At 36.4% G+C, this 12,159-nt stretch overlaps 1 protein-coding gene across 1 annotated transcript in view; it reads right to left on the minus strand.

The window, feature by feature from the left end:
* The window catches only part of TTC39B (tetratricopeptide repeat domain 39B), a 124,741-nt gene that overhangs the window by 53,516 nt on the left and 59,066 nt on the right, over positions 1-12,159 (minus strand). The window contains exon 3 of the mRNA XM_063080465.1: positions 1,000-1,095. Coding sequence (XP_062936535.1) covers positions 1,000-1,095 — 96 coding nt within the window. The remainder of the gene's footprint in view (positions 1-999; positions 1,096-12,159) is intronic.

The following is a 12,159-nucleotide window of genomic DNA, read 5'->3' on the forward strand; positions in this document are numbered from 1 at the left end:
ATAACAAGCACACTCATAAAAAGCTAAAAAAATCACATGCAAAATCCAAAATGCTAAAGATCTGCTGTATAATTTTAAAAGTTTGATAAACTGTAAGGATGGATGGAAAGCACTTTCTCATGGTACTAAAACAGCTTTAATATTAAGCTGCCTTAATAACTCATAATAAACAACCTACATGTTCAAAGAGAGAATCTGTTAAATTAATTCTAAGAATGGTCTGGAAAGGAACAGTAATTAGCAATTAAATATGATATTACAGAAAAATGGAAAAGGAAAATGTCATAATACATTGTTTAAAAAAAAAAAAAGCAGATTACTGAACAATATATTTAATGATTCCAGCTAAGAAAATTTTTAATATCTCTATATATAAAGAGAAAAAGGGTACATACCAAAACACAGTTATGATTATGATAATATATATTTCATTCTTCTATATCCCCTGAATTTTCTATAATGAACATATTTCTTAAAATGCATTTTTAAACCACAGTTATGAAAAGAATATAAAAAAGAAAAATATCATAATTCAATATTCAGTGAAGAATCTATTATGGTTACAACTATATGAAGAAGCACATGCCTAGGAAAAAGGCTGGAATGAAATACACCAAAATTCTAAGTCTGTATTAAAGCGGTCATAGTTACGGTTGATGCTTCTCCTTTCCTCCATCTTCCCCAATGTTTTGCAATGTGGTTATATTATTTTATAATAATAATATTCATTTAAAAATCTCAAAGATAAAAAAGACTTGAAAGGGAGTTGTGCCCCAAAAGTTAAATTTACTTTTGTTTTTATCTAACAGTGCCATCTGCTCACTGAGTCCCTTAGCACCTGCTCGTCTCCTGTAAACCGGCCACTGCACTTGCCTACACCTTTCACCACCTCACTGGTTTATCAAACACAAAGCACTATGGGAATATCTGTATTACATGCCCCGAAAGGTTGGACTGCCCCCCCCTGGTCCCCAGGAAAGCCCACACACCCTTCCTGACCTGCTCACGTCAGATGCTCTGTGCTGTCTGGAAGCCTGTTTTGTACCACACGATGCAAAGTGAAGGCTGCTTGTTGCCATTTCTGAGCGAGAAGATCTGTTAATTAAAAAGGCAGGGTGAGGTTTTTATTTCTTTGTCTTGCAAGGAAAAATCTACAGAAGTACCCAATACAAGCCCTTCAATTATTTTGTACATCTCACCTCCATTTCTTATCAATTTTGAGAATCAAGTAACAAAAACCTAGCTGTATACGTTGAACATTTCTGAAATACAGCCTCAATAAGCTTATTTTTCTTTTTATTCTAGCACACAAAAAATAAATTAACTGAAATCGCCCCACAGCTCTGCACCCAAAGATAGCATTATAGCTTGTATATATCGTTCCAGATCTTTCCCAAAGTAAATCTATATATATTTTATTAAAACTTTATTAAAGATATTTATTATCTCAATATTTTATTAAAATTGAATATTACATACTGTATTTACCCTGAATCTTTTCATTTCAATAAATGCAGAGTTGATTATTATAGTTAGTGCCTGCACAGCCTTCTACTGTATGGAAGTACCACAGTTTGTTTCCAGTCTCATTGTTGGGCAGGTAGGTTGCTCCCAAAGTTTTGATATTACAAACTACTGTAATAAGCCCCTTTGCTCACCTACCTGATTATTTCCTAAAGATAAATTCCTGAGGGCAAGGGCATATATTTTGTAAGATATTTTATTTTTAATAAACTGCCTAATTTCCCGTTACATACCATATAGAGCTGACATATACCATAGAGAACTGAAATAACACAAAGAAGGTGAAAATCAAGCTGATTTGCAGAACCGTAGGTCACTTTATTGACCCAGAGATACCCTACAGACACACCAAGGGGGCATTCCAGTCAGAGAAGGAAACTTCCAGAAGGAGTTTTAGACTAAGTCTTGCTCTGTATTATAATAGAATTGCCAATCTCCTTCTACTTCCATTCACTTTAGCAGTACACATCTCATAAAGAAGAGCTACAGTCATAAACAAAAAAGGCAGATTATAGACTATCCCTTTAAGGAAGCTCTTTCTCCCCCGCCCCCTAAGATGCACAATGCCCTCAATTAAGTGGAGTTAAGTCCCCTAAATTTTTCAGGCTTCCCAATGCCTATAATATTTTACATTCAGCATTCATCTTACATCGGACATATCAAGTTCCCTACATTTTATATATTACGTAGGGAAAATCTGAGGTTCTTCTTACAAGGGTGGTTGGATGTGGGGTGACGGGAAGAAAGAAAACTCCACAGATGAGGGGAAATGTGGTTTGAAGGCAGGTTACTTCCCATCCCCAAAACTGTTTACTAGAATAAAGGAATCCCCTACATAAACAAGACTCCAGGGCACTGATTGTCATCTCTGTTATAAGCAGGGCTGAGGAAGAGACAGACTGAAGAGGCTGCGCACCCTTCCAAACCAGACTCATTTATAGGGGCTAGAAACATGGTCTCTGAGACATACTGTTAAAACGTTCTCCTTTTCTCATTTGCCTTTAGCTTTAAAATTCTCCCCAATGTTGAGATTTTTACTTAATCAAAATTATCACTCTTCCTTTAACACTTCTGGTTTTGAAGGCATACTTAGAAAAATCTTCCTCTGCAAAGATTACATCACATAGTTTTATCTGTGCTTTACTTTTTTAATATGTAATTTGTTGATCCGTTTATAATTTGAGTATATGGTACAATATAGTGTGGTGTATTTTTTTCCTTAACGTTTTGCCATTTTTCCCATTATTTTTAAAAGATCATGTCTTTTCCCCAAAGATTTGATATACTATATATATAAAACATTAAATATAAATATAAACATGTATTTGTGCCAGGTAAACATTGTGTTTCAAAGTGTTAAAATAATCAACTGGGAGGCCGTTAAGCTAGAATGGCTCCAGCACTTGGGTTCCTACTTAAGCAAACCAAAACCCAACTCGACATAAACATTTTAAGCTTAACCAATCAGACACCACCAACCAATGTCTAACTAGAGACTTTACTGATCAGAAACTGCCAATTAAGCTCTAACTAGAAACTTTCCACTTGAACCAATTAAATATTTTCTTTGCCTTGCTTCTCCAAACACCATATAAAAGCTTCCCCATCGCACCCCCTCACTGGAGCACTGAACTGCTAACAGTCTGTTGCAGTTCAATTCATGATCACTGAATGCTTGAATGAACTTGTTAAAATTTTAATGTGCCTAAATTTATCTTTTAACAAAAGATGTGGGAAAAAAGAAGCATAAACTAGAAAGATCTAATCTAAACTTTTATTATCTCAGAAAAGATGAATAAAGTCTAATATTTTATTAATAATTATTACATTCTGCTAAATTCAAGTCTGTTGTGCCAGGTTCATATAACTATTACATCTTTACGTAATAACGTAATAATTACTACATCTTTTGTATATCATGCTACAAACTGATTTTTTATTCAACAGTATTTTAGACATAAACCTGACTCTTTCATTCAAACTGTTGTCTAGTACTTCATCAAGAACCTATTTTCTCATTTTATTTTTTTATGAGAAATGTTCCAAATGCAAAGTAGAGAAAATAATATAGCACACACAGAAATATATCTGGAATCCATTTTTGTGTATGGTGTGAGCTAAATTTAACTTTTCCCACATATATAGGAAATAAATAATTCATCCTTCAGCTACTTGTCAGCTTGAAAATAAGACAAAAGGAAGATCGAATGCCCTCTTAGGGACATCTTGTAGCACTGTCTGACAGGCCCACCCATGGAATGCTTCATTCTACAGGGGACATACCTTTGTTTGACTTGCTATTTACTATTAAGATCTATACTCTAGAAAATTACATGTTAACCCATAGATTCTTTTGGTCTGGTAGATATGCAAATAATTTCGGTCTGGTAAGGTTACAGTTTTATTGCCTTGCAGAATAACAAATTTTGCATATAACACATTTTATTCCAACATTTTTTCTTCAGTTCCCCAAATGGTCTTGGAACCAGTTTTTTTTACCATCTTGCTGGTTTCCTCACTGACAAATAAATCTTTGACATGTGCTGATTCTATAATTATTATACTTTGACATACTCCATTATACCACAATCTCTAACACAGAGCAAGTTCCCATATGTGCACAGGCCTGTTTCCTGGCATTCTTTTGCTCCACTCACACATTTGCCTCATTGCACCAGCCACATGGTTTTCATTATCACAGCTTTCTGATACCTGTATGCCAATGGGGGCAAGTCCTCCACTTTATTAAATGCTCTTTATTTTGGGGGGTGGGGGGGACCACTATTATATCTTCATTCTTACTCATGAATTTTAGAACTAGACATTGTAAAGTTACAAAAAAAAGTCCTGCTGGGGTTTTGACTGGAATTTCATTACATTATCAGAGAAATCTGCAGAGAATTGCTGTCTTTACAATACTGCATCTTCACATCTATAAACATTTGTTTGGGTCTTCTCTTATTTCTGTTAATAAAGGTTTTTAATATATGACCACTGCACTGATGTGCATATATCCTTGCAAAAGAGCCGTGCTGTGCTCCAATTTTAGAATCTGTACCACCAAAGTAAGCACAGTTATTAAAAATTTAACTGAATATAATGACTGGTTTCTTTCTCTCCAGAGTGTAGCCTGGATGTTATACTCAGATGTAGAAGAAATATATTCTTCACTAGTGAAAAATCTTGTTATTTCGTTGATGGAGGCCAAGGAAAACGACATATTTCAATTACAAGTATTTTAATGTATGTTAGAAAATATACCCTTATTTTGATCTGTCTTCACTGCTGTAAGTTTTTTTAAAATTTTTAAACAGGCTTTTTGAAATATAACTCAGAGACCATGGAATTCACCCACTTGAAGTATACAATCGCTTTTAGTATGTACATGGAGGTTTGCAGCTATCACCACAATCTTATGTTAGAACATTTGTCACCCAAACGTATCCACTATTGATAGTCAGTCCCCATTTCCCACACCATCTCCTCTAGTCCTAAGCAACCACTAACCTACTTTCTGTATTTATAGATTTGCCCGTTCTGGACACTTCATATAAGTGGTCTTTCATGATTGGCTTTTTCCACTTGGCATGTTTATAAGATTCATCTATGTTATAGCATGTAATATCCTTCATTCCTTTTTAACACCAAACAATATTCAATTTTGTAGACATATCACATTTTGTTTATCATTTCATTTGTTGATGGGTTATTTCCACTTTTTGTCCATTATGAATAATGCTGCTATTAACACTCATACATAATTCCTTATGAACATGTATTTTCATTTCTCTTGGGTATATACGTAGGAGTGGAATTGCTAGAACACAGGTATAGTAACTCTATGTTCGATAGTAACTCTATGTTTAATATTCTGAAGAACTGCCGGACTATTTTCCAAAGTAGTTGTGTGATTTTATATTCAAACTAATAATGCATAGGAGTTCCAATTTCTCAACAGTTTGGCCAATACTTGTCATTGTCCATCTTAGTGGGTGTGGTGGTATCACATTGTGGTTTTGACTTGCATTTGCCTAATGACTAATAATATTGAGAACCTTTCCAGATACTTATTGGCCATTTGTATATCTTTATATCTTTGCAGAAATGTCTATTCAAATTCTTTTCCCATTTTTAATTGGGTTATTTGTTTTTTATTACTGACCTGAATACTGCTCTAATTTTTAATCACTAGGTAGAACTATTTTCAAATGAAAAGTTTACAGCTATCTTTATTTATACTTTTTCTGTCAGTCAAATCATGATTAGCAGAATCAATTCAAATTTCCTCAGTAAATCCAACACAATATGCTATGTTCCTGCACAATCAGATAAAAGCTAGAACATTTTAAAAAGGAAAAGTGAAATAAAATAAAATTTCAAAAATCAATAACAATTATATTTAATATCCTTCAAGCTTTTTCATCAAAGTTAAAATCTCTCGCTAGGAGAGAAAAGAAATGCATGCAGATAGGCCAATGATATGCTCTGGGAAGCACCATTTATATAATCTACAGTTTGAGCAACATCCCCTAGAGTTATGAAATGCAGAACTCTGACACTTCCCTGGAAATCTATTGCTTAATATTATTGATCACAGTTTACTAAAGAAGTCTGCTCAGCAGCCCAAATTCTGCTCAATGGATGATTCCTTCAAATAGCCATTCTCATGGCCACTGACCAGAAATCAACAGATATGCCACAAACATCATTTTCCTGTCAACCTCAACCCCATTTTACCAGGCCTGTCACCAGTGCTATCAAAATCAAAGGAATGTGATTTCAACTTTTTCTCCCCACTCTGGCCCTATTCCTTCAGAAGAAAGAACTAAAAAGCTGAAAAAGGCCAAAAAACAAAGGTTATAATTGTTCAATCAAATGAGAAACTGGTGAATTGGTAATCTAGATAATCTGCCCCTAAATAATCTATGCTTAGACTTACTACAAAGCCTTCCTTAATCAAAACTGTAAACCTTACCATTAGGGCTTGAGTGATCTTTAGATTCTTTGTGCTTTTCTATGTTTTTTCAAATTTTCAAAAATGATCACGTACTATTTTAATAATCAAGATAAAAGTTAAGTAAATATTTTGAGCAATGTAAATTCAAATTGATGAAGGGACTATTCAAATATTAATTTAAGGACCCTCTGATCATCCCTTTTATATCAAACATAGCTCAAGACAGTTCTCCTAAAAAATATGCAAGAATAGTATAATTCATTATTTTTAGCCCTTTCCATGTGAAGAAGTCAAAATACACCACTACCCAATGTGTTTCTGATGTTATTTTAGACCTTTTAGAAGTCTTCCAAATTTTCACTAGTTTGAAAAAGTCAGTTCTTAAATGTTGTGGTTTTTCTGATTTCACCCTTTCTATATCCTACATTGAAAACATGCTTTAATGCTATTTTAAGTTTTATTAAATAGCTCTACTATTACATTCCTAAATTGCTTTCAAACTTAGTACTTTACACATGTATCTTTAATGTGTCTTTAATGTGTCTACCTTTGCTGAAAATGAATTATGATTTAATCCTTAATAAAGGAATTAGCCCTCACAGGAAGCTAAGTGGTGGCAATCAGTAGACACTAACACAAGTTCTCTGAAACCAGCCTCCTTTCTCATCTTTGGCAGATCAAAAAAATGCAGTGCATGGAGCCTGTGTGAAGACCAGCTAGACATGAGCCACATGTTCCCCCCAGCCCTGCACAGAAGATGAGGAGTGATGGGTCCATTCAAATAGGTGAATTCATAACGGTCTGGACAGTTTTGCTCAAAATGTGCTTTCCTTTACCCTGTCCTGTTTTACATTTTCATTAGAACCTGGGATTAAAATAGAGAAAGCAAGGTAAACAACTCTGCAGTAAAAATGATGTAGGGAAAGAGAGTAGTGAATGGACCATAATCTAAAAAGACAATCCTCTAAATAGGTAGGTTATACTGACTAAACTAAAATTTAGTTTTCACTCATAAACACTTAGGAGCTCCACACTCCAGGCACTGTATCAGGTATTATATCACACAAAATCACATAGTTCTTACTCTCAAAGATGATAGCTGAGTGAGAATAAAGTATAAATTCTTGAATTTGGGTAAAAAAAAATCCAACTGAATAAAAGCACGATAAAAGAGATATGACTTAGCAACATGACAGTAAGAAGTTGCGCATTATTTAAAAGTGAAGTTATGAACACAATAAAACATTAACCCTGATGCAACTTAAGCTGTATTAATAGACGCGTAGCATCTAGAATGAGGAAAGTGATAGTCTGTCCTAAGTTTCTTTTAATTAGCTCTTTTTTAAATATATAATTGTCTCTTCATCACAGAACAAATTTCTTGAAGGCAGGATTGTATCACAGCACCTTGCATGGTGCCTTCAATAACACTGTGCTGAGTGAGGGGATGAATGAGCAAAGGAGCCAGTGAAGGGTGCCTCCACCCTCCTCGGTCAGACCAACCACACCTGATGCTCCAGACACACTGTTTTAAGACCAACAATGCAACCAAAAGTCAACAGCCAGGGAAAGAAAACACTGAAAGCCAGTTCAACAGAAGAGTTCAAGGAATTGGAGTTTACCTTGGAAGAAAGCAGAGAAAAGGAAAGCATACGAAAGCTCCCTTGTTGACGTGGAAGATTCCGATTCATCCTTCTTGACCACCTTCTCAGGAGCAGAATCCTACTCTTGAATGACTCAGAAAAAATACATGATAATGTATGTAGAGAGAGAATCATAAAACAAATGCTGTAACATGTTAAAACTGGATCAAGAGTATTCACAAGTTATTATTCTTGTTATTATTCTGTTATTATTCTTGCACTTTTTCTGTAAGTTTGAAATCATCATAAAAAGATTTTTTTTTTATACACAGCTTAGTGGCGAGATGATCCTGCAGCACAGGCCAAAGACAGGCTCCAAATGGCAGGGGCCACTGGATCTCAGGCATCTGTGGACCAACCAGTGCCAATGGAGGATGCCAAGCCCTTGGGGCCATGGGCACACCAAGAGTCCAGCGGTCCCAGATGCTTCAGTGACAGAGGCAGCAAGGAGAGAGGCCATGCAAAGACAGCAGAATGAGGCTCCTAACCAGAGAGCAGTGCCCAGCCCAGGGCTCCGTCCCTACACCTCCTCTTCCTGCACCCAACGTCACCACGGAAGCAGGACAGGGAGGGAAGAAGGGAGATACAGGCCTGACGCGAGTTCAAAGTTTCACTTAACTGCGCGTTAGCCCCCACATACCTCCCAAAAAACCTGAGTCACTCCAAAAGAGACTGTTTGAAATTTAAACAGATGACATAGTCTTTAATTAACACTTAATGTTTTTTTCCTATCCTTAATGGGGATTAAGAGTTCTACAGAAATGTTAAGTCAGAAATGTTGAAAAGAATAAAAGTGCATCTTCATACAAAATATAAAGCATGGTTCAGATCCTACTCACTAGAAAAGGGAAGGTAGGAATTGTTATGTCTTTTGAAAAAAGATACTACCCCCAATAAACGCTATTTTCCTTGCCCACAGTCCCAGAAAATTACTGACAGAACTGGAAGCTAAAACCAGAGCAAATCATACTCCTTCACATGATTTAAAACAAACAACAGTGAAATGTCATATTGGCAAGAGATACGCAGAGCTCCTGTTTCACTTTGCTGGTGTTCTTTGCTGACTATTTCTCAATTAAAAACAAAACCAAAAAATATTTGGAGGGATCTCTTTCTTATTTCTAACAGAAAACTTCTTACCTGAGCTATAAATTATCCTCACTCACCACGTGACTATAGTGTGGTTTAGAAGAAAGCATGCCGGGACACAGGCAGAATGCTGGGTTTCTGCCCCAGCCTTTCCTGTCACTTACAAGCTGTGTGACTTTGGACCATTCCCTCACCTCTATGGACTTCAGTGTTCTCATCTGCAAAAGCAGAGAAGAGAGAGCAATACCTGCCCTGTATACACAGGGATATTAGGAGGAAGAAACATGCTCCATTGTGTAAAATCACTTTGAAACCGAAATATCATATAAATGAAAGGGAAAGTAAGTGTTGCTGATGCTATTTGAAAATTAAGTCATGAGAACCAAGAACTTCCCATTAGACAGACCATGACTGTCCTGCTATTCAGCATTTCTGCTTCTTGTTTCCTGTAGTCGTAGGGCAGAGGCCACTGAAGCAGCATTTTGCCATTTTCAGTATGTCCCCCCCAAGTAAGGATGCAGAAATTTTCAGGATGTGGAGCAAATGCAGATTTTCAGCACACCACTGAATGGAGGAAGTTGCTTATCATTTCTTGTAAAACATCACAACCTAAAATAAAGAGTAACAAGAAATTTTTTAAAAAACCAATGCTAAAAACAAGTTTTCCTTTCATTTGTCTCATGATCTATGAGGAGGAGAAAAAAATTAAGGCTACCCAAAAGTCATTTTCTCAGGCCAGATAGTGCATCTCTCCTCTGGGTTCTTTGGTTGGAGTTTACAACTCATCATAGTATGATTACTGATCTACTTTTAGTTGTGGTGAGTAGCTTATGAGCTTCTTAAGAAGAGGAACTATCTGTCTTAGCCCAGAGACGCTCAATGAGTATTTGATGGATGACTGATATTTGTATTGATTCTACTAGCACCCTTGTGCCAAATACAGACTTGCTACTTGGTATTTTATGTCACATATGCAGATCATGGAAAGTACCTATGAATACAGTATCACAGAGACGTTTCATTCACAAACAAGCAGCTTTCAGTAAGTACTGGGGCTTTCCCCACAACGTCTATTAGCAAGAAAAACAAACAAAACAGAAGAAGCATATAAATACTCAAGTAACAGCCCTGGAGTTTAATTTTCTTTAGCTCTTCAACTTATGGCTGTTTTCATAATTGATGTGCTATATTTATTCAGCCTGTGGTATCAAGCAGGCACACAAAATTGCAGGTATGCTATTGCTTTTAAAAAAAAAAAACACCTAAGCTAATATTAAAGAGGGCATATAAATGCTATATATTAGGTCCTGGTTTGCTGGATCATGAAAAGGCTCAAATTCTGCCTCACCTACTAACTAAGAAGATAATGACTAAACCCCAAACCACAAGAGAAATTCAAGTCTTGGTCCCATACTTCCCTGCTTTCTAAAACACAGTCACCTGTAATGACTTAAAATAAGATATTCTATTACCGACTCATCTAAAATGATCACCAAAGAAATCCATTCATACCACTTGAATGGTCACTAAAAGACTTTCCACACCTGTGGACTGATGAAATATCAAAAGAAAAGTAAACTATGCATGAAATTCACATCAAACTTATGTTCCATTTGATCTTCCTCAATTAGACACCTAAGTCTCTCTGGATAAGTCAGTGAATGTGGGTAGAACAGCACTATTAAGTCACTTCTTATATGATTAAATCACCAGAGCCACAAGACATTTTGGTTAATGTCTTGATGTTAGTCTGGAGAGGTGTCTCTAAAAACTACAGTCCTGTCCTGTTCAACATGTTTATCATGTCTGACGTGAGGCCACAGTAAATATTCTTACTATGTATGTGGACGACGCAGTCACAGGACAGGCGGTTCGTATGATGGACACCAGTCAAGATTCAAATAATCTTAAAAAGAGTAAAGCTAGGAGTATCTCAGAAAGAACAAAATTGTCACATGTAAATTACAATTGTCCAAGTACAAGATGAGGAGACACACCTTAGCAAGAGCTCAAATGTAATTCTCACGGTTTTAGTTGATGAGTTTAAGATGTGTGACACAGCTGGAAGGGGGAAGGGCAGGGGGACTAACAGTTTGGACAGTGTAGCAGATTACAGGTGGCCACAAATTCTTTGTCGCCCTTCCTGTCAAGAAGTGGTGTCTATGGCCCCACTCCTTGAATTGAGGTGGTCTCTGTGACTATTTGACCACTACAACACTGTGTTAGTTTGAGACCCCAGGTCTTTAAAGACCAGCAGCTTCTGCTTCCCGCCACTTGGACTACTAAAATACTAAAGCTTGGAACCACATTGCCATGCTGTGAGGAAGCTCAAGCAGCCACATGGAGAAGAACAAGGCCCTTCCTGGCCAACAGTTCTAGCTAAGTTTCCAGCCAACAACCAGCACTAACGGGCCAGCCAGGTAAATGAACCATCGTGGAAATGGATCCTCCAGCTCCAGCTGAGCCACCACAGGTGCTTCCAAGTGGGCAGAGATGAGCCATCCCCTCTGAGACCTGACTAAATTGCAGATTCATAAGCAAACAAATTATCATTTTGTTTGCTCACTAAGTTCTATGGTGGTTTGTTACACAGCTATTGATAAGTAGCACAAGAAATATTAATTGAAATGTACTGAGTCATGACAAGAAAAGACCCATTTGCACTCTCAGTTGACCAGAATATACCTGGAATAGCATCCGGTTCTGGTTGTCACCATCTGGAAACTACTAGAGGTCAAAAGCAAAGAGATGAGAATGGTGAGAAGTCTGGAATAAGTCACATGAGGAAGAAATGACAAACTAAACATATTTAGCCTGGAAAAGCAAAAATGCACCAGAGGGGTGGGGAGAATATTTTACATATTTCAAAGACTAGTTTGTAAAAATACTAGAATGGTTGAAAAGCTCCAATATATAAAGGAAAAAAAAATACTAGAATGTTTTTTT

The sequence above is a fragment of the Cynocephalus volans genome, chromosome 16 (assembly GCF_027409185.1).
Source record: "Cynocephalus volans isolate mCynVol1 chromosome 16, mCynVol1.pri, whole genome shotgun sequence".
NCBI classification, from domain to species: domain Eukaryota; kingdom Metazoa; phylum Chordata; class Mammalia; order Dermoptera; family Cynocephalidae; genus Cynocephalus; species Cynocephalus volans.